The 24,127-nt window shown below is 37.8% G+C and overlaps 2 protein-coding genes across 2 annotated transcripts in view; one reads left to right on the forward strand and one right to left on the reverse strand.

Annotated features, from left to right (window-relative positions):
* The window catches only part of RPGRIP1L (RPGRIP1 like), an 86,424-nt gene extending 86,100 nt beyond the window's left edge, over positions 1-324 (reverse strand). Inside the window, exon 1 of the mRNA XM_006207841.4 lies at positions 238-324. The gene's annotated coding sequence lies outside the window, so the exon portion shown is untranslated. The remainder of the gene's footprint in view (positions 1-237) is intronic.
* A 182-nt stretch (positions 325-506) lies between these two features.
* FTO (FTO alpha-ketoglutarate dependent dioxygenase) overlaps positions 507-24,127 on the forward strand; it is a 344,072-nt gene continuing 320,451 nt past the window's right edge. Inside the window, exon 1 of the mRNA XM_006207838.4 lies at positions 507-662. Within this exon, the coding sequence (XP_006207900.1) occupies positions 618-662 (45 nt within the window). The 5' untranslated portion in view covers positions 507-617. The remainder of the gene's footprint in view (positions 663-24,127) is intronic.

The following is a 24,127-nucleotide window of genomic DNA, read 5'->3' on the forward strand; positions in this document are numbered from 1 at the left end:
TTACTCTCACCAGCTAGGGTTTAGGGCTGGGATGGAAAATTTCAAACCAGAGTGGGGATAATGGGCGGGCTCTCAGTCAGGCCTGAGGAGGTGGAGATGTCTCGTGCTGGGCTGCTCTTCACGCGAGCAGAACTCCAGGGCCTTCTCCAGGCCGTAGAGCAGACCCCGGGACCCCGGCCCGTGCTGCAGGTAGAGGGTCGACCACCTGCACCCCCTCTTCTCCCCCGGAGTACTCACCGCCACTCTCTCCCCGCCGCTAGCTACCGTTGCTATAGAGCCGACGGCGTGTGGGGCGGCTGGCCAAGAGGAGCACGGGAAAAACATGGCAGGCCCCGTTGCCTCCTGGGAAGTGTAGTTCTCTTTGCGCCCTAGCCAGTCAGCTTGCTGCGCCGCGGACTACGCTCATCCAGCTGTTGGACCTGGGACATTCTCTTGCTCCAAAGCCCGAGGCTCATTTCGGCGTCGCCGCACTGCATTCTGGGAGTGGTAGTTGTCGGAGCTCGAAGGAGAACGGCACCAGGCGGGAGCAGGACGCGGAGAGAACTACATGCAGGAGGCGGGGTTCAGGGCAAAGAATCTACGCGTCTAGCAGTGGCGAAGGCAACTACAGCAGCAGCATGAAGCGAACCCCGACCGCCGAGGAACGAGAGCGCGAAGCTAAGGTATGTCGGGCTCTCCGGAATCTGGGATCTTTCGTGCGCTTGTAGCTGGGGGCTGGGAACCGGAAGGGCTTAGTTGGACCGCGAGCGGACCCACGGTCTTAAGCCAAGGGATGACAAGGCCTTGTCAGTAAGGGAGCTGGAGACTTGGAGGTTATAAATTCGTGCAGCTCGGAATGCAGGCCTAGTCCTGTTGGATCAACTCACCTAAGAATCAAGACACTCATTTAATTGCCCTGCTATCTGCACCCAATTCCTTGGTTAAACTTGTAGCTACCCTTGTGCCTCAGTTTATCGGACTCTAAGCTGCCTGTGATTAGACCAGTTGTGCTGTACTCTTCGGTAATGGTTTTTGACGACTGTGACCGGTTTAGGTGAAATATCTGTGCGGTCAGATGTGTTTATTTGGAACAGTTGCCTATATTGTGTCTTCAGTGCAACGGATATGGACCTTTAACTACAATCCTATTTCCTACTTTTGAGTTTTCACCCTCTCACAGTTGCCATTCCATGGGATGACAGTAATCATAGAAATAGCGTTTTTTTTTGTTTTTTGTGTTTTAGCATTTATTATGTCAGGTTCTGCGTTAAGTTCATAACATTTATATTATTTCCTATTCTTATCACAGCAGATTGTAAGATAAGATATTTCACAGATGGAGTATTAACAGTACTGTTAAACCGATGAAGACTTGAGGCTCAGAAGAACTGAGTGTTTTCTTTATTCCCCAAATCAAATCCTATTGATTTGTCTAAATACATTGGTACTCTGTTCACTTTTTTCCATCTTCACCACCTTAGCCAAGCTATCATTCCCTCTTTAGTGAACCATTCCAGTAGTCTCCTTATTGGTCTGTATTCAGTCTACGCCCTAATACACCTTGCTCCCCTTATGTCCCTCCTCCCGCACAACCAGTCTCTTCTCCACACTGCTGTGTGTGAGCTTTTCAAAATGCAGGTCTCATCATGGCCCTTTCCTTTCTACCTCCTCTGCCAAACACCTGTTTAAAAATCTTCCATGGCTTTCTGTTGCTCTCAGAGAAAGACAAAACTTCACGTGGCCTACGGTGTTTTGCATGGTGTAGACCCTCCCTGCATCATCCACAGTCTCAGTGGACATGACTGCTTCCCTGCTCTGCCCATCAGCCACTTTGGCCTTCTTAGAAGTCCCTCCTTCCTGTGCTTTATCTGGTTACAGGGCCTTTACACATGCTGTTTGTTGCCTGCTCTGTATTAGGCAGTTATTGAAAGTGGGAACTATTGGTGAATGAAACAGACATAGTTTGTGCTGTCATAGAATCTTCAGTCCTACAAATGAGTTTGTCTTAGGGCAATACCTCTATGGATTTAAAACATAAAATGTGCTCTCTTATGACCCGAGTTATAACAAAGTTTCACCAGGGACCTGGAGTTTCCATGGTTGCATCTGTATTTGATAAGGGCAATGTATATATACATATATATTTTTAAAATTTTAATTTTTTTACTAAAGAATTATTGATTTATAATATTGCAGTAGTTTCTGATGTACACCAGCGTGATTCAGTTATACATATACATACATATTCTTTTTCATATTCTCTTCCATTATGGTTTATTACAAGATATTGAGTATAGTTCCCTGTGTTATAGATTAGGACCTTGTTGTTTATGTATTTTATACATAGTAGTTTGTATCTGCTAATCCCAAACTCCTAATTTATCTCTCCCCTACTTTCCCCTTTGGTAACCATAAGTTTGTTTTCTATGCCTGTGAGTCTGTTTTTGTTTCATAAATAAGTTCATTTGTGTCCTATTTTGGATTTCACATATAAGTGGTATCATATTGTATTTGTCTTTCTCTTTCTGGTTTACTTCACTTATTGTGACAGTATCTAGGTCCACCCATGTTGCTACAAATGGCATTATTTCATTCTTTTTTATGGTTGAGTAGAATTCCGTTGTCTATACATACCACATCTTCTTTATCCATTCATCTGTTGATGGACATTTAGGTTGCTTCCATGTCTTGGCTATTGTAAATAATGCTATTATGAACATTGGGGTGTATGTATCTTTTTGAATTAGAGTTTTCTACAGATATATGCCCAAGAGTGGGATTCCTGGATCGTATGGCAACTCTATTTGTAGTTTTTCAAGGAACCTTCATACTGTTTTCCACAGTGGCTGCAAACTACATTCCTACCAACAGTATAGGAGGGTTCCCTTTTTTCCACACCCTCTCCAGCATTTGTTATTTGTAGACTTTTTAATGATGGCCATTCTGACTGGTGTGAGGTGATACCTTATGGTACTTTAACTTGCATTTCTCTAATAATTAATGATGAAGGGCAGTATATAAAGATGGGTACAAAGATCCTTCTGCATCAGTCTACAGTGGTACAAAAACAAGTATCACATAGTGGTATTGTGCCTGATGTCATTATCTTTTGGGTTGACATTTAAAGTTACTCATTATTCTATAAAGATTTATTTAGCGCCTGTTATTTGCCAGACACTGGAATTATAATTTTGGCTAAGGTAGAATCCCTGCACAAAGGCGCTTTTGCTCTACTGAGACTATAACTATTGTTTACGAGGTAGTTGTTATTGTCATCTGCATTTGGTGGATGTTGAAACCGAGGCATGTAGAAGTTACAACTTGCCCGAGGCCACTTGGTTGCTATGTGGAACGAGGGCCCAGAACCAGGTCTTCTGATTCCAAGCTTTTTTCCATTTTCTGCTTGTGAAACTTGTTGAATTGATAGAGCAAGTTGTCTGCCTGTTTACTTAGAAAAATTTCTTTGATCTTTATTTAAATTTTGTTTATTTGTGAAATGCTACTAGTTAGAACAAAGTATAGGGAATTAAGTTTTAAATCTTAAATATAAAAGGTTCATTTGCTCATGAATTATTTTACCTTTTTCTAATTAACTTTACTGAGGTGTAGTTTACATACAGTAATTTGCACCATTTATAATGTATGGTTTGATGAGTTTTGACAGATGTATACCACCTGTAAACCACCACCGCTGTTGATATAGAGAACATTTCAGTTTCCTCCTGCTGATTTACAGTCAGTCTGTTCATCCACCTTGGCTCCCCAGCACCACGGATAGATTTTCTATCACTGTATTTTCTAGAGTTTCATATAAATGAAAGTATACTATATGTACTCTTGGGTCTGTCTGCTTTCACTCAGTATAATGATTTTGGAGATTTATTTATGTTGTCTGCATCAATAGTTCCTTCCTTTTTATTGCTAATTAATGGTCTACTATGTAGATCTACCACATTTGTTTATTCATTGACTTGTTGTTGAACATTTGGATTGTTTCTGGTTTTGGGCTATTATGAAAAACTGCTATGACCATTCGTGTGTAAGTCTGTGTTTCCATTTCTTTTGGATAAATACCCAGGAGTCCAGTTGGTGGGTCATATGATTGTCCTGTATTTAACCTTGTAAGAAGTTCCTAAACAATTTTCCAAAGTGATTCTTCCATTTGTATTAGTTTTCTAGGGCTGCTGCCACAAGTTGCCACAAACTTGATGTCTTAAAACAAGGCAAATTTATTCCCTCATAGTTCTAGAAATGAGTCTGAAATCCAGGTATTGACAGGGCCTGTGAAAGCTCTAGGAAGTGTCCTTCCTTGCCTCTTCCCACTTTGGGTGACTCTTGGCATTCCTTGCCTTGGGCTTTATAACTTCAGCCTCTGCTCCTTTCTTTCCTTGGCTGCCTTCTCTGTGTTTCTGTGACTTACAGCTCTCTCTCTTTCCTCTTCTAAGGACACCAGTCATTGCATTGAGGGCCTACCCTAAATCTAGGATGATCTTAATTTCATGATCCTTAGCTTAATTACATTGGCAAAGACCCTTTTCCCAAGTAAGATGACATTTATAGGCACCAGTGTTTAAGACTTGGATATATCTTTTTGAAGGTACCATTCAAACCCACTATACTACTTTACATTTTCATCAGCTGTGTATGAGACTTCTAGTTGCTCCATATTCTCACCAATACTTGTTATTGTCCATCTTTTAAATTTTAGCCATTAAGTTTTAGTGGACATGTAGCAGTATCTCATTGTGGTTTTAATTTGTATTTCAGTGATGACTAATGTGGATGAGTATCTCTTTTAAAAGCTTTTTCCGGGTTGTAGCATGTATCAGTACTTTGTTCTTTTTTATTACAAAATAGTATTCCCATGTCTGAATGTACCAATTTTTTTTTTCCATTTTGTTTTCAAATTCTAGGCATTGGTTTTTATTTTCTTTATTAGTTTCATGGGTTTTTTTAAAAAATTTTTTTAAAACAACTTTATTGCGGTATAATTTCTGTGCAGTAAACTACACATATTTCAGATGAGAATGTACCACATTTTGTTTAATTCATTCACCAGTTGATAGATATTTGGGTTATTTCCACTATTTGGCTATTATGAATAATGCTGCTATGAATATTTGTGTTCTACTTTTTATAAGTATATATTTAAAAATTTCTTTTAAGTAGAGATCTAGGAGTGGAATTGCTGGGTCATATGGTAAATCTCTGTTTAACATTTTAAGAAACTGCTGCACTGTTTATTATGGTCTGAGTGTTTGTGACCATCCCCCACCTTCAAATTCTTATGTTGAAATTCTAACCCCCAAGGTCATAGTCTTGGGAGGTAGAGCCTTTTGGAAGTGATTAAGTAGTTAGGAATGGAATTAGTCCTCTTATAAAAGAGGCCTGAGAGAGCTCCCCACCCCTTCTGCCAAGTGAGGATACAACAATACGTTGGGAGTCTGCACCCGGAAGAGGGCCTCACCGGAGCCTGATGGTGCTGGCACCCAGACCTCAGACTTCCAGCCTCCAGACCGTGAGCAATAAATTTCTGCTGTTTATAAGCCACCTAATGTATAGTATTTCGTTATAGCAGCTTACATGGACTAAGACATTGTTTCCAATGTGGATGCACCATTTAATACTCATGTTTGAGGGTTCCAGTTTCTTCCCATCTTTTCATCACTTGTTATTATTGTCTATCTTTTTGATTCTGTATCCTAGCGGGTGTGAAGTGGTGTCTCATTTTGGTTTTGACTTTTATTTCCCTAATGTCTAATGATGCTGAGCTTCTTCTCATGTGTTTATTGACCAGGTATAGATCTTCTCTTGTGAAGTATCTGTTCAAATCTTCTGTCCATTTTCCTTTTTGTTGGGTTATTTGTGCTCATAATGTTAAATATTATGAGTTCTTTATATTTTCTAGATAAAAGTCCTTTGTCAGCGATATGTATTGTGAGTACTGTGTCTCATTCTTTTCATTTACTTACTGCTCCTTTGAAGAACAAAAGTATCTAATTTTGATAAAGGTCCAAATTATTGGTATTTCTTTTTATGATTCATACTTTTTGTTTCATATCTATGAAGTCTTTGCCTATTCCAAGGTTACAAAGATTTCTTGTTTGCCTTTTAAATTAAATTTTGTTATCCCCATAATGGGTAATTGCTTTTGGTTTTCCTTTTCACTTTGATATAACTTAGATTATATATTCTTCTTGTGATTGCTTATGTCATAGACTTTTATACAGTTTCCAAGTCTGGAGGTTGAATAAAACGGTTGGAGTAAATAGCTTTTCATTTGTGTTACTTAATTTGTGTTAAAACATAAGTGGGTACCAAAGTGTATTTATGCATTTTTAAAATGAAAAAATTTTAATAAGGCATGTAGTGGAATAGGTTGAGTTAGAACCTTGGCCTCTCAAATTTTTTTGCTTTCTGGACGGAAAGTTGGCATCCTGTGCCTCAGTTTCTCCAGCCAGTGGAGAAATGGAGTTGAGAATAGCTGATTAAGTTTGGCCGCTGTGCCGGGGACAGAATAGCTATGGCCTTGATGGAGTTTGGTTGCCCAAAGAATCCTTTGCTGACATAGGGCTGCGCCCATGCTTTATTTTTTTTAAGATGACATAATTTAATTTTTGGAATGATTTAAAATTTGTAGAAGAGCTGCAAGAATAGAATAAAAAGCCATTACTGCCTATCATCCAGATTAAAGACGTATTAACATCTTGCTACATTTGTTTTATAGCTCTTGCCCTCTCTTCCCTTATTTATATACACAAGCTATTATTAATTTTTATGAACTATTACAGAGTAAATTGGAGACATCAATTGTCTTTATCCCCAGACACTTCAGTATGTAATTCCTAAGAACAAGGCCACTCTCTTATATATAAACATAGCCAATTATCAATTTCAGAAAAGCTAACATTGATAAAATACTCTTGTTTAATCCAAAGTCCATATTTAAATTTTGCTCATATTCCTAATAATACCTTTTATAGGATTTTTATTTTTCCTAGTCCAGGTTTCAATCTGGGTCATACATTACCTTTAATTGTCATGTCTCTGGTTACTTTTAATCTCCTTTAAGTTGGTTCCTCATCCTTTCTTTGTCTTTTAAGACACTGACATTTGTGATGAGGACAGGCTATTTGTTTTGTAGAATGTCCCTGTATTCTTATTTGTCTGATATTTCCTTATGATTAGATTCAGATTATGCATTTTTGGCATGTATATTTTTGAGGAGAGATGGGGGCCACTAGAGATCACAAATTTACAACTTACATATTCATCCTGCCTATAAATGTGTTTTGTTTGGCCCAAATGAAGTATGTTTGAAGGTTTCTGAATTATTTTCTAATATTTAAAGGTTGAGAGACTTTACATAAAAATCTGGATGGCTGGCATTCTTGAAAAACTAGATGAGCTGGTAACACTGGGCATACCTTTCACTAACTAGAGCTGAGTTGTGGCTGCCCCTTTAGATGAGAATGTACTTTCCCTTCTGCCACACTCAGCTTTGCTCCGTTAGTCACAGTACCTCAGTTTAGAGTGTGGGGCTTCAGAGGCAGATCCCGAAATTGAATCCTGCTCCATCACTTGCTTTCAGCAACATAAATTCTCTGTACTTCAGTTTCCTCATCTGTAAAATTGTGGTGATATTTATGATTGTGATGAAGGTTAACTGAGATATAAAGCACCTAGAACATTCCTGGCACATAGTAAAAATAAATACTGTTATTATCACTGTCATCTCATTGTCCTCATCATCACCTGCCTGATCCCAGTAGCTGTTTAGTCTATATTCAGGATATTCATTCTGCGAACTTGAATTGAGTGTCTAATCCGACAGATTTTCTCAACTGGGGTTCCACTAACTTCTCGCTCATTCGTCCCACGTGGTGCTAGTTATGTACCTATCACCCTTGAAAGAATTGAGAAAATGGTCAGTCAAACCATTTTCTGTGTTCCTTGATTCAGATGAGGATCCTGCTCAAGTGCCACATTGGGTACTCAGCACTGGAGACATATGGGTAAAGATGGTAGATTTGGTTCCATGAAACTGGCTGCCTTTCCATGGAAGGTAGGATAATTAAGCGAGTACCAGCAGTAGAGTAGTGAGTTTTATCACAGGAACAGGACATGGTAGCAAGGAGGATCTAATGTGGTATAGGGGTCATGGAATTCCTTCCTCAGGAAGATCTATTTAACCTGGACTATGGGTCATGGAATTCCTTCCTATGATCTCTTTCAGAGTGTATCCTTATGAGAGGCCCAACCTGTAACTCCTTTAGGGGTTGTTCATAAATATTAGAACTGTTCTTCAGTCCTGGAATGAAAAGATGTGGATATTGAATTCCAAGCTAGCTTCAAAGGTTCTTAGGCTGGCTTGAATTGCATCATCTTTTTTAAAATTATTGAAAATGGATACAGTTTAAATTTATTACTGAGAGGGTTATATACTTAATAGGAACATAATAATTTTGTTTAAGAAGTGTACATTTTTATCAGTGAAGGAATATATCCAGAAGAGATAAACCTGTTGTTTCAAAAATCATTTAAAAAGTTTTCTGTTTTTGGCAGCAATTGTCTTACTATCATTTAACACACTAAACTTTAAGTTATAAGAGCTAATGAGTTATAAATAAAATAACTCAATAAAAGGAAGTTTGTTATTTATGTATGTCCCCACTGGTTCTCTTTACCTCAGTTTATTTTATTTTTTGCAGTTTGGCACTTTAGTGAAGTTCTGAGAAGGTTCTTTTGGCCCCTGTCTGCATCATGAGCCTCCTGGATTATTTCTCTAGTATATCTGAAGGTAATTTAAGAAACTAAATGTAGGTCATTCTTGGTGGTGGGCCAATGACCAGGGGACTTAAAAAATTAAAACTTCACCTGACAAACTCTACGGTGTGTATTTTCCCCCCAAATCCATCTTTATCTTTTTGCTTGATCTCTCTTCCAGTGTTGAGGTCAGCCTTTAATCATTATTTAGTAGTTTTGATTGCCTTCTTTAGATAGAGAAGGGCTAGTTTATTTGCTCATAGCTTCCAAACTGCTATAAGTACCTTCCTTGAAAATTAACAAGTTAAACCATTGAATTCTTCTTACTTTCTATTATTGCCAGTATTTCCAGATCTGTTTCTTTTTCTTTCTTTCCTTTTTTTTTTAACTGACATATAGTTGATTTACAGTGTAGTGATAGTTTCAGGTGTATCCAGGTCTGTTTCTTAACCATCTTAGTGTTAGTTTTGGAAACTAAATTTGCCATTGGATAAAAGTCTTAGACACTTGAAGCAACCATTAGTTTTTTTGATGACAGCATTGCTGCCTAATTCATCCTTCTGTCTTTCCAGTGTACCTGCTGGAGGGCCTTGCACAGGAAAGAAATTTGTAGGTATCTCTTGAAAGATTGAATGGTTGAGAGTCTCCAGCGTCTGATACATGTTACACGTGACCCTTAATAATTATCATACTGGCTCCCTGACTGTTGATTGGATTTGTTGTTGGTGAGTTTAGCAATACAGGTTTTGGCATTTAGACTGTATGCATCAAGAAAGTTTGAGACTGTGTCCTTTTAGTTTTGTTATCACTATTCTACCACTAGGACTTAACATGGTACCAGGCACATGGTAGATATTCCATAAATATTTATCAAATGGATGAATGGATTCCCAAGAGTATCACTTGTTATTGGCTGTTAGGTTTTCTAGTAGTGAGAGATGGAACCAGAACCTAAATGAAATAATGGAAAATGGTTAAATATTTATGGATTTCAAATTAACTAACATCCACCGTAAATATAGGTATTAATTTTGAGACACAAGACTCTTCTCTTCAACACATACTTTAGCAACTGTCAAGAATTGTTTTCTAGTGTTCTATTTCCAATTTAAAATGCTAGCTTACCTTCCAGGTTTAGTGTATTTTGTTGGGGTCAGCTTATTATGGTAGATTTCTTGGTTAAAGTTATATTTAGAGTGTGACTTTCTAACTTCTAGAAGGAAAAAGCTTTATAGTTGAGATGGTACTTTTGGAACCTTAAAAAAAAAAAAGGCACGGGTTGGAGAAGTTGAATTTAGAGTTCTGTTAACCTCATTTACTTAACCTTCTGTTATAAACTGATTTTGTATTATCTTACAAGATTGTTTCACCAGTTGATTTTCCACTGTAAGCTGGAAAGAATCTTGAGGACTGTTGGGTTGGGTCAGGATGTGTTCAGAAGATTGAGATTTGCATCGGTAGGAACTTGTCTCCAAGCATTTGTCCTTGGCATCGTGTTTTTCTCCAAGACCAGCACCTGTTTGAAAGCTGAACCCTGAGTAGGTGCTATACAGGCTTGCATTTTCATGGATGCTACAAGCATCTGTCCTGTTGCCATGCTCATCAGGTATTTGCCCTGTAGTTTTGGAAGTGACCTGCTTGTAAAGCAATGTGCCTTCCTTTCTGTCAAAGAACCGCCTTGTGGAGAAGTGTTCCGGTTGAGACTTTTATAGCTGGTAGAAACCACGTAGAAAACTCAGTTTGCAGGCCCAAATTATCTTGCATCTGGGCTGCGGAGATTTGTTGCCAGTGCGTGAGTGTTTTCATAACTGCTTGTGATCAGAAAATTCAGAGCTCTGATTTCTGCATTAGCCTTAAGTCGGCCCTTTGGCATCTTCATTTAGCGACTGGATCATTCAAGGCTGTGCCTCAAGGGCCAGCATTTCTCCAGTAATAATATAAAATGGGCTGATGTGGCTGCCTTAACCCACTCTGCTGAATTGGGCATGATTAAAGTCTCAAGGCTGCATTAATATGGATTTTCTGTTTCTAGGTACTGCAGTCCATTATCTCACTGTTTCCCAGTTTGCCGTTTTTTGAAAACAGAGATGGAAAATTTTGCCGCTGAATTTTTTTTTTAATTGGCATGAACGTTCTGCCTTTTTTTTTTTTAATGCTTGAAAATAGTAGCAGGCAAATGAAGGCAGACCGTACAGTTTCTGCGGACTACAGCCTGTCGTCATGTCAATCTCGTTATTTAAGTAAATAGTGTGCAATTTTTCGCTGACTCAGCAGCCAATATGCTAGGAGCCATTTTTATTTTAGTCACATTATTGGCTGGTAACACTATTAATGAGACAAATAATTGGGAAATCGTAGTCATTGTTCTCATAAAACATGATCCTGGCGTTGGAACGAGCCAGGCAGAGGAGTTTCATATGCAGCCCGAAAAGAAAGGATGGGTAGCCAGGGTGCCCAGCTTTTAAATTCATCAGACCCCCGCTGCTTAAATTGCCCCAGCTGTTAATGCTGGGACCATTACGGTAATGGACTCGGCAAATGAAGGGGAACGAAGACACGCACACTTTATTACCAGAGGGGCAATTTTCTTTTCATCTGTAATAGCAGCGGTGCCTCATATTGATCAGCCCATCAAGATACTAATCCTCTGTAAAATTACTTGTTATAACTGAAAATGTGTTAATCCAAATCAGTCTGTGTCCCGACTGTCTACTTACTATTGAATACAGACGATCAGATGGTTTATTTTTCATGATTTAAAGCCTCTGCCCTGAAAATGGTTGGCATTTCCCTTGCAACACTGAGTGCTTAATCTTAGCTCTAGCCCAGGGTTGTCTTTTTGTTTTAAACAGAACATCACCCACTTAATTAAGGAGTGAGTGTCTGTCTTGCTGTCTGAGTTATGCTGGTGTTTTATGTGCTTCTGGATTTATTAAGCATCTTGTTTTACATTCAGCCTGTGGTGTGTGCTGTAAATAAAAATAGACCCATCTCGCACACATTAGAAATTTGCAGGTAGCAAACGTCAATAAGTAGCAGGGATGGAAGGTCCTTTGATTTATATTTCAGGCGCCAGGTTGTGCTTCGTCGATTGAACCCGTAGGCAGGATGCATCCTGGTGTCTTCTGTGCAGCAGATGTGTTTTTGCATCGTTGTCTGAGAAAGTTTATGGTTATTTCTGCATTCTTGGTTCGGTAGATTGCTTTTTAGACAATGAGGCATATCTACTCCCCACCTTGTGTTTTGTGAGAAATGACTCTAGCTAGATATTGCTATATTAGAAGAACTGTTAAAAACTGAGTTCTATCCTCCTTAGCATTCAGAAATTTAGGAATTACTCCTTAAAACTTTCATTTTTTATTCCCTCTAGTCTCCATATATGTTATATATTTATTTGTACACAGGCTCAGTTGCCCTCTTGGCATTATTTTTATTTATTCCAATATATTGCTATTGCTCAAAGCATTTGTGTGGCATTCTTCATAGAGTTCCTTCAGAAATACTTAATTAGTCATTTTTTGTTCTGGGGATTGTGTTAGGGACTGGAGACTGAAGGATGAAAAAGATAGCAGTCTTTGCTGTTGAGGATCTTAGTCCGGTAGGAAGATAGGCAGGCGCACGACTGATTACAATAATGCAGCATAGTAAATGTTAAAATCCACTTGTGAATGTAGTTCCTGGGAGCAGATACGAGTTATGGGCATAATAGCAAAATCAGCTCATTGACTTTTCTTGCTGTGTTACCAAAAGCAGAATTGGGCAGTTTAATCACACTTTAAGACCTACATCTGAATGATTCCCAGCTGTTTGAAAGAAATCTCATCTTTCCCACGGGAGACTTGTTTACTGCCCCCTGAGGACAGTCAAAAAGATTTCCAAAAATGTTATGATCAGTGACCACATCTTTGGATATGTATAGAGTTTCCCATGGAGACTGCTTTAAAGAGGGTAGTGCTATTTGATTGCTTATGTGCTGGCATTAGATTGTGAGTCAGTCTTGGTACTTTAGTTTAAGAGAGACTGTAGCTTGTCCTGGTTAAGAGAGTATGGATTTTGGCCAGGCCGCCTTGTTTTTCTCCTAGCTTTCCTTACTAGCTAAGTAGTCTTGGGTGAGTCACCTAATCTTCCTGAGCCTCAGTCTTCGTCTGTAAAATGGGGATAATAATAGTCGTGAGAATTAAATGATTTAATATATACGTAAAGCATTTAGAATAGTGATGGGCGTATTTAAGTACAGTGTATATAAGCATTAGCTATTATTACTATGGATGTACCTATAGGTAATGAAATTATTTTCCACATGTGGCTTATGAGAGGCAACTTTATAAATGTATGACCACAGTATGTATAGCATATAAGATAGTGAAGCATTTTTTATTTAAAATATTGTTGCTGATTACATCATTTGTTATTTTAGAAAAGTTAAAAAATACAGAAAAATACCAAGCAGGGAAAAAAAAAATCTCCTATAATCCTCCAGAGATAACCGCTGTGTTACTTACTGTATTGGTGTATTGCTTAGAATATTATTATTATGCCTATTATATATGTAATATATGCAGTATGATCTTAATTTTATCTAAAACATGTTTATGATACATATTTATACAAAAGGTATTTTATAGAAAAATTGGAACCATAATATGCATATTTTGTATTCTGCTCTTTTTCAGTTACTGGATATACAGTATCCAGTATATTGTGAATATTTTTCCATGTTATTACAATTATAGTATAATATTTCATCATATAGATTTTTTTCTCTGCTATTATAAATTATGCTTCGGTGACCATCCTTGCACGTAAATCTCTGTGCAAATCTGTGGTATTTTCCATAGTGTAAATTTAAAGAAGGTGACTTGTTGGGTTAACATGTGTAATGAGTTTTGGTTTGCATTGTCAGATTGCCACCCAGTTTCTACTCTGACAGGCAGTGCATGAGGATGCATGTTGGTACATCCTCTCCACTGGGAATTGTCATATGATAAAAATATTTGCCAGTTTGGAAGAGATGAGTAGGAGCTCATTGTAGAACTAATTTGTATTTTCATAATTACGAAGTACTATGTGCTTGAATTTCCTCCTACCGTGTTTATTGGCCAGTTATAGTTCTTTTGTGATATGTTTATTCATCTAGCCTTCGTTCATTTTACTAATGTATGTCTTTTCTTATTGATTTGTAAGTATACGTCGTAGATGAGGGATATTATTATTTGTTAATCACGTGCGGGAAGTATTTTTCCTACTTTGTTTACTGCCTGCCTTTTACTTTTGTATTTTTGTTATTCAGAAGTTTTCCTTTATCTATAGAGAGACTTTTCTCACTTAAATATGTCACTTATATGTCCTTCTGATTATTTTATATTTTGATTTTTTCATATAATTCTTGTACTGCATCTAGAATTTAGTTGGTGTGGGATATGGGGTAGATGTCTAATTCCTCGCAAATGTTTAACCAGTTGTCCCTGCTGACTAGTTTGAATGGCAAAATACTCAGATCTGCTTTTTATTCTTTTTTTTGTTTTGTCTGTAATTCTTTTGACACATCGTTTTAATTACCAGAGTTTTATGATGACTTTCAGTATCTGGCAGTAAAGGCTCCCATGATGATTCTCTGTTTCAGAAGGTCCTTGGCTCTTGCACTGAGAAGACAACTTAAAATTTTTTCCAGAGAAACTTAAAAATATCATTTTTTCGAGGTCTCCTGTGTATTCCACCAACCTTTGGTATTTTAATTGTTACCGCATTAAATTTATTACTTAATTTGGAAAGAACTGTATATTTATGGAAAATAAATATTCTAGTTCAGTAGCATTATCTGTCTTTATGTTTATTTAGGCTTTCTTTTATGACCCGTAGAAAGTTTTGTGATTTTCAATTAGATACTGTTTATTACCTTTTGTATTTACTTCTGAGTATTTTACATATTGTATTACTATTTTTGGTTACCGTTGCAAATGGGATATTTTAAATTATGTTTTTTAAGTGGTATGTGAGACAGCTCTTTTTGTGTGCTATTTCTGTAATTAGCTACCATATAGAATGCATCCTGTCATTCTAACCTTTTTTTGGTTGATTTTCTTGGGTTTTCTAGATGTTTACTAGATAATTATCATTTGTGAATATAATTTGGTCTCCCCCCTTTCAGTAATTATACCCTCCTCTCCTTTTTTTCTCTTGTGTTATTACGTTGTCTGCAACCTCTCAATAGTGGTGATAGCGGATAGTCATGCCTTTGCTAGTGATGCTTTGGGGTTCCTGTATTTTGTATAATGATAGTTGTTGACAATAATAATCTTTGATTCTTAGTTTACTTTTTTTTCTCCCCTAAGGACTGATGTTGACTTTTTATTGAATTTTTTGACATCTATTTAGATGATAATACCTTAGTTCTTTTACTGCTAGGGTATAATCTTTTAATACAGTTTCTAATATTGGTTCCTTGCAATAAACCCTACTTGGTCACATTATATTGGCCTTTTGGCATGCTACTGAATTCAACCTTCTTGTATTTCAATTAGGAAAGTAAGATGGGTGTGTAGCAGTGATTACCAAGGAATCTAGAGAGTAGTACCCCTAGAGGTTATGTCAGAATCTTCAGTGAGGCATATTTAATATATATGTTAAGGTCATAATTGATACTAGAGTTAATAAAACTTAAATCTCTTTTGGCTAATACAGAAGGAGGTAAAATGGGTAAAAATATTGAGAAATATTCCTTATTGTGCTTTGTTTTGTCAGGTTTTGATACATACGTAAATCTGTGTCATAAAATGAATTGCACCACTTTCTTCCTTCTGTGCTCTAGAGCCATTTACAGAACATCAGCATTATTTGTCCCTGGAAGTTTGAACTAAATTAACTTGTAAAACTCTTTATGTGATGTTGGGGAAGATAATTTTTGGATAACTTTTTTCAATGTCTCTCTGGTTAATGGTCTATTTAGTTTTCTTCTTTAGTAAATTTTGGTTATTGTGTTTTCTCAGAAAATGAGGTTTCAAATTTATTGGCATGGCATTGAACATAACATTCTCTGGTTTATTAAGATAGAGTTGTGCATAGTTTCATTATAAAAAATTCCATATTCACTTTTTATATCTCCTTTTAAATTATAACTTTCTGTATACATGAATTCTCATCAGAAATTGACTCTATTTGCCTGTTTTAAAACTAGCTCTTGAATTTGTTTATGGTAATTCATTTATCTCTACCTCTGTCTTTATTGTTTCCTTCCTTCTGCTTTGCTTAAAACTTCTTTTGTTTTTATTTTGCTAAGTTCTTGAAATGAATACTTAGTTCATTTACTTTAATTTTTTTTAATATGGAAAGCACGTCAAAAATCTTAAAAATAATTTTCTGTGTTCCTGTAGCAATTTGTGCATGTTTTTGTAGCACTTATCATTCAGTGTTTTTTTTTTTTTAATATGTGTATTTTTATTGAAGTATAGTCAGTTTATAATGTTATGTCAACTTCTGGTGTACAGTGTAATAGTTCAGTCATATGTGAACATACATATATTTGTTTTCATATTCTTTTTCACTGTAGGTTACTACAAGATATTGAATATAGTTCCCCATGCTATATATAGTATGAACTTGTTGTTTATATCATTCAGTGTTAGAATGATTTCTTTGTTAATCTTTTTCTCTCCTCAGTTATACAGACATTTTATTTATCTTTTTACATCAGTGCATGTAGAGTCTTGAACACAATATGCACTAAATAATGTTACCTGAATGAATATCAACTTCTCTGATCACACATGCACGTCTCATATAGGAATTAACCAACCCCTAAACTTTTCATTGTGTTGTGTAGACTTCTGTGGCTCTTTACGAGCCGTGATAGCTGCTATACTGAAAGAAGCACTTTACTGATAGTCAGGAGGCTAAACTTCTGGTCTTACATCTGTCACTTACTAGGCGTTCATTACCCACTATGAGTCCCTCAAACTCAGTGATGTTTCCTCATCTGTAAAATGGGTATAATCATCAGCTTCCCTCTCTGCTTTGTCAGAGTTATTGTCAAAAGAAAAGGAATGTAAAAGAACTAAAAAAAGTTTTTTAGGTATGAATATGATTTAAAGTAAAAGGCTTTTAGTATTCTTGTCTTATCTACCAGTCCACCAGCTCTATTCCCCAGTATAGAAATTATCAAGTTTTTTGGAGCAGAAACTATTAAAAAAAATAAATATACATATATATTGTGTCCTCTGAAATATCTACCACAGAATTTTGTGGACAGATACACAGTAAATATTTGTTGATTGAATTCTTTCTGAGACTCACTTTTCAAATGATCATTACATTGACTAAGACCTAGGAGCCCTGTACCCAACCATGGAATTTCTAGTTTACTGTGGAAAAAAAAGCCTCTGGTTTACTTGGGGTGACCTTGACAGCTACATCAACACACAGTGAAATGGGTGTGCATCCTTTGAGGACATAAACCTGGTACAATCCTGTTTCCTCTGCAGAAGAAAGCTGGAGACATACTCTCTTTCCAAAATACAGACTGAAAAGCTCACATAATTTACATAAATTGATAAAGATTCTTTTTGATTTTCATAAGTCTGAGAGCAACTTTTTAAAAAAGTTCTTATTTGAAGGAAAAATAAATAGATGATTATTCGTTCCCTTTCAGTTAGTGTTGCATTACAATTTCATTGCTTCCCTTGCACTGAGATTTATTTTTATTTTTAACTTATTTTGTTTATTGCTTTGGCTGGGTAATACTGTGTTAATTGTCTCTTTTCCTTCAGACTTTACATGTTTTTTGAGGAAATGGGTGCCATCTAATAAGTCAGTCTTAGATTGACAGTTGCTTTTCAATTGCTGAACGCCATCCAAATACAGAATGGTAGTACTTTTTCTGTGTAATTGTTAAATATTCCCTTTCAGAACAGTACTCACTGAAGGGCTTCACATAACCACTGACATTTTGGTATCATGGCTTCTGGTAGAGCATGTGAGTGTGCGGTACCCATCCTGTGCCCCCCACTCCTCTTTTTTTTTTTTTAACAGTTCATTGCAGCTAGAAAAAGTTGGTATAACTTTAAAAACACAGATACCCTTTAGGCTACTTTTAAAAATTCCTGTGAAACTTTATATCTCAAATAATTAATGGCAAATTCTATTTGGTTGTTTCGAAGCTCAAACTATGAGGATTTACCAAAAAAAGTTTCATCTCAGAGAACGAAAAACTAATGTGATGATGTTGTATTAGATATGCCAATCCCTGTGGAATTGTCTGACTCCCCTCTCTTCCATGAAACTTTTGAGGATTGTTCCTTTCATCTCTTTCCTTACTGGCATTGTTTCCTATGTCCAAGGATACGGTAACAACGGTAAGTGTGGGTGTGGTACCCTACATGCAAATGTGACATTTGGTCATGTTAAATTTAGCGTTTTATTACTGTTTATAACTATTAGTGTTTTATCTAATGATCTTTTCCCTAGGGAGATTATAAATGCCCTCTGGCCAAGAACCATGTGACAAATTTGTTTTATGAATCTAATAAGACACTAAAGATAGGGTTGGCTTTCAACATTTCCAGTCAAATAGAAGCTTATATAGACTGGAAGGTGAAGGTTTTTTTTTTTTTTTTAACTTTACAGAGCATTTATTTATCTTTAACTCTTGATTTGTCCTCCATCAACAATTGAAAATATTTTGCTTAGAAATGTTTTGTGTAAAACCATATAAAAAGAAAAGATCTCAGGAAATTGTATTTGGGGACCACAGGAAAATCTTAGAGTTTGGTGGCCCTTTACCTATCACTGTGTTTTTTAAGAGTTATGTCTGACCCGCCTGTGTGTCCCGATTCATTTTGCCGTTCCATCTACTGCTCTTCCTCCTGTTTTTATTTAAGACTATAAAGTTACTTTAGTGTAACTGCTGCTGTCACCTTTGCCCTTAGCTAATCAAATAGTTTACCTTGAGGGAAACATTTATCTCCCACTTTCATTATTATTATTTTTGTAGCTGTAAAGATATATATTTTATGTCTGCAGAAGGCTGTAACAGTAAAACGAGGTATTGATCTGCTGTATTTAGCAATTTCTTTCCACCTTGCCATCAATAGCATGTCAGCATCCGTCTGTACCGTGGTTGACCTCACAAATAGCTCTTTATGCTCCCATTGGATTCAAATGATATAGTATGCTGAAAACGAAATCAATGAATGATTATAAAGTTTTTAGTATTATTTCATGACCCAGAGGCAACTGGTGCTCCTAGCAGAGTACAGTTCAGTGTACAATGAATATGATCAAGTGAAGATGTCTGGCTTTTGTTCAGCCGAAGGGAGGAAAGCAGGGCACCAGCTTGTGTTAGCTCATCTTCCAAACTGATGATCTCAAGGCACTTAGCCTCTTCAGCGAAGCACCTTGTCTTACAGCATCAGGTATGGGGGAGAGCGGTCCCTCCATTTAGAAAAATACCCTGCTCACTCCCCGCCCTGGCATATAGCAATGTTTCTAAAATCATTTGAGCTTTCAGTATGCAGGCGTTCACTTTCATTTACAAAAGAAAGCTAAAATGAAATGCTGTGTCACTATGTCACTGAGGACCTAAGAAAAAAGGCACATAGTCCGAGGAGGGAGAATAAGCTTGGTCTAGGTCTGATGGGACTCTGGGCTGCTATCAGCACCTGGAACGAGTGTCGGGATGCTGCTGTCGAGGCCACATTCTTCAACCCTCATCCTACTTGTGGGAGTTGTGCTTACCTTCACCGATCTCTGAAACTTTGAAATAGCAGGAGTCACTCATTTGACTGCCTGTGAAAGTTGCTGAATCCAGTAACGTTTAAAAAAATCTTGCAGAACCATTTATGTGTGTGTGTGTGTGTGTGTGTGTGTGTATGAAAGAACTTTTTAGATACCAAAATTTGGGATATATGAAGAAAGGTAGAGGGGTTAATAGGGAGCAAATGGGGAAAGTGGAACACAGCATTTGTCCTCAAGAGATCAGGGTGTGTTCCTTTCCAAGAAAATGCCATTTGGTGCATTCCTTTGTCAATCCGTGAAATTTTGACAAGGAGTATTGAGGAATTCATTTATTCATGTATTCCTTAGGCATTTATTGAGTAGCTACTACGTTCTGGACTAGAGAGATTGACTGTGAGCACGAGTCCTTCTTCTTGTATGTCCATGAAAGGCTGTCATGCTCAGCTTTATCAAAACCAAAATGTGTCTACCTGTCTTATCCCTACCAACTGCCATTATTCCCCCTCTTCCCATAAGATATTTGAAGAGGGGAAATAATGATGAGCTTTATGACCACAGATTGATAGCCTTTGTGTCACTGTGTAATAGTGGGGACCCCTTCATGCAATGTCACAGGGCAGGAAGGCCTGAGGAGGGAATTTAGCTTAGCCCTCTGAATCTGGGGTTGACAATGACAAATTAAGGCATTACACTTTTTGTTCCCTCTAGTATTGACTTTGCTGATAATAATAATTTGAGCACTGGGCTTATCCACGTAAAGTTTTTCTTGGGATCTGCTAAATTCTTCATTTACTTTTGCTGCAGTTATGAATCTGTGACTGATTTAATCAGCCAATCTGTTTTTGAAGCCATTTAAATTTTTGTTCTGTATTATCCCGTAAGAATATGAGTGCCATTAATTGATGCTGTCGTATTTAAAGGGGTAGTTCCTTTTATTTGTTCTGTACCAGTTCACATTCAACTTTGGGGTTTGCAACCCAGGTCTAAAATAAAAGGATTTGGGGAAGAAGTTTCCATCTCTGAATTCAGTTTTGGTGATTTTGAGTACTATACATGCCTGAATGTGAAGTAAGGAATTTTCCCCTTAAAATTAACCCTCAGGAAAGAGAAGTCATTTCACATTCAGATGCTTATCAAGTCTCTTGTATTACCGAATGTTCACTTGGTACTTTATTTTGAACAGTGGTATGTGAATAGGTACTTGTGGCTTGAGATCTTTTTCTTGATCAGAACTACATATAGTAATCTAAGTCTGTACACCATAATTTCTGGTTTTGCCTGGGCATACATTACTTAAAATAACTTACATTTGGTTGTCTGCATCTCTGTATGAGATGAGCTATGTTCTTGTTGCTAGAGCAAATGGTGATTAGTTGACCTCTCTGTCTGTACAAGCTTTAACAATGAGATGTCTTTGTTAGCTCTGCCTCTTAGAGTTATAGGTTATCTCTTCTCCCCAGGTTTACTTAAGAAAGGGTGGGTGATAGTGATCAGGGCTTAAAGAGTGACTTTAGTGCCGCAGTTGGTGTAGACCAACACCTTTATTAAGGTTCATTTTCAAGTTCATACCTCTAAGGCTGTCTTTGATGACGCCCACTTATGGCTCTCTTTGTGGATAGAAATCCTATTGTTGGTGAAAAGGGCGTAAGAAGACCTGTCCAACTTAATTTTCAGTCCTAGCGAGTCACTTTTAGCGACAGTCATATGGCTTCTAAATAAATTGAGACGTTTCTTTTTTACTCAATAAAGATAAAGAAGAAAACCCCTTTTTAATATACGTTAATACACACATCTGAGTGGGATCATGTAATTCCACTCTGTAAAAAAGCTATAAAATCTCAAACTTAGAATTGTAGGGTGTATTTGTATCGTATGCTAAACTCTGAGTCATTTGTGAACAATATTCTTGTAACAAACTCAAAAAATTGTAAAATGTATTGGTAAGTTACTATGTGCTTTAAATTATAGTGCTTTCATTAAGTAAAATTCTCTGTATATACAGTTACATTCTTGTACTCTCAAAGTAATATGATATTAAGATGAAATTAGTTCCCTTTTAAGATTATTTTCTTTTGTAGATACTTAGGAACTTCCCTAGATAACTGATATCTGGGTTCTTCTGTGCCATTTTGAATGATATACTTTATTAGAAACTCCCTAAAGAAGAATACATTAATTTTGCATTTCTTTTCCTTTTTTTTAGGCTCTGAGAATGTGTATGTGTCTGAGTCTATGTAGGTGTCTAAAAGCCCAGCATGCTTAAAGCCACGGCTGAAGAGTTAGGCGTAACTGTATACTTTGCATGCATTTGTGATTTGAAATAGGAAAAAAAAGTCCAATCGGAGACAGCTTGAATGGCATGCTGTCAGTTTGGAGCTTCATGAATTGGCAATGGTCTCATTTAGGACCTTCAGATGTGTCTCTGCCTGGACAGAATGAGAACATTTTGCATGTTCTGGAGGAGACAGCCACTCCTTGCTGCTTCAGAGTAGGCAGTGGTGCATGACAGTTGCCCTTCATCGCTGGCTTCTTGGAGCTTAACCTCTGACCCTCCACTTAGTCGCTGTGCAGCAGTTGGAGCAGGTTGGAGATGCTGGTGAATGACGGGCATTGGCCTGCAACGTGCTTGTCATTATTTGACTGTCAAAAGGAGCCTGCCATTGGTTTCCATCAAGGTTTGAAACCTCTGTGCAGCAGTCCATATTACTTAACTTCCAAGGCTGTCAACAGCATGATCAAATGTGCATAAAAAATCAGAGTGCTGAATATATCTTCAATCAGAAGATAGGAAGTTTTTTCCCTCTTCTTTTCTCTCTCTCTCTCTCTCTCTTGCTCTTTCTTTTTTTTCGTTTTTCCTTTGGTTAAATATATTCAGATGACTTTCACAGGGCCAGGAGGTTGAATCTGTTGCCACGGTGAAAAAAGTGAACTGTTGTCTCATGTGGTCTGAGTTTCAAATAGCACAACGTGGATCTGAGCAGCTCTGCCAGCTAAACTCTCCGACTTGTCTTGCATATTCTGTCAGCTTGCGACCATTGGTTTAAGGGACTAGATGCCAGCCCAGTGGTACCTGGGGTTCGCTGACAGGATGAAATGTTTACTTTGGTGTTTATGTAATTTTGCTAAGGGATGGAGAGATCGGTTTGTGTGATTTGTAAAGTGGAAATTGAAATTTAAAATAAATAACAGAGAGGGGAGATTGAGGGTGCATGATTGTTATTCTCATTTAAGACATTCTTTTTCCCCCGTGGTGAAGAGCTTCAAACACCAGGAGTTGAATTGGCTATGATCAAGTCTTAGAAACTTCAGAGGTCGGTCTTAGGCAAGATGTTTCTTAGACAGAGGAAAAATACGGTGGTGAAAGCCATCTTTTCTTATAAATCTGGGACGCCATTAAAAAGCATTCTGAAGTGGAGATGGGGGAGGCAAAGCCTAACTGTATTCTCAAAGCAGAGGAAAAACTTCTGGTGACTGAACCTGGTTTGCTTCTAGTGTTGTGCTGTCGATAGGGTAGGAATTTTTAGTTTTGTTTCTGCCATACTCAGCTGGGTCACCTTGGGTACCAGTTAACCCTTTAGTCTCAGTTTCCTCATGCATAGAAATAGGGATACTATGTCCGGTGAGGATGGAGGGAGATCCTGTTTGAAAAGCACTTGCTTTTGTGCAGTGCTCCAGGCCCTCCACAGGTACCTCCTCATTTCCTTTTTGTCGTTTTCTTAGCAGGAAAGACTTAACTAAATAGTGTTCAGGCAGTGCTTGGGCAGATAACAGACTCTCAAACTGAAGACAGGTAATCTTTGTGTTTCGGCTCCCTGCCACCTCTCCGCCCCATAGTACTGATTTTAGTTTATAACATCATGCTTTAGTCAAGCACTTAAACCAGAAATCTGAGTGGCCTGTCCACCTGCCTTTTCCCTCCTTCTCTCCTTCACTCACTCCGCAAATATTTTTTGAGCTCTTACATGTTCTGAGTTCTGGAACACAGACATGAACCAAACAGACAGGTCATACCTGCCTTCATGGAGCTCGGACTCCGCAGGGAGAGATAGAAAATAAACAAGTAAGCAAGCAACAACTTTTTGGTAGTTTGAAATGCTATGAAGAAAAATAAAGCAGGGTAAGAGGAGAAAGGGTTATTGGGTGGTCAGGGAGGAGCTCTCAGTGGATTCTTTGTGGCAGAGAACTGACCTGGGGAGGGAGAGAGCCCTGGGAGAATGCAGGAGGGGCTTCCAGATGAAAGGGGGCCGCACTTCTCTCTCCTCAGCCAGTTGGTCACCAAGTACTAGCTCTGTCCTATGTCTGTCTTTCATCTCTTCATCTTCATGCCACTCCTGTGTGCACACCTTTTTTTATTTCCTCAGGCTCCCAGCCTGCAGTCTACCTTCCATCAAGTTCTTTCTTGCCATCTTTAGACATGGAAAGTGACCACATGACTACACTCTTTACAATTTCTTAGAGATTTGTCACTGGCTGCAGGTTAAAAATGCAGACCCCTGGGCTTGCCATCTGAGGTCTCATTCATTATCTGTGGCTGACCCCTTACCCCCACCTGCTCCCCGCAACAACTCACACCTGATACTCCAGCTATAAGAACATGGCGCCTCCCTGAGCAGATGTAGGCCTCTGTGCCTTTCTCTCCCTGGACTCCTCTCCC

This window comes from Vicugna pacos, chromosome 9 (genome assembly GCF_048564905.1).
Source record: "Vicugna pacos chromosome 9, VicPac4, whole genome shotgun sequence".
NCBI lineage: Eukaryota > Metazoa > Chordata > Mammalia > Artiodactyla > Camelidae > Vicugna > Vicugna pacos.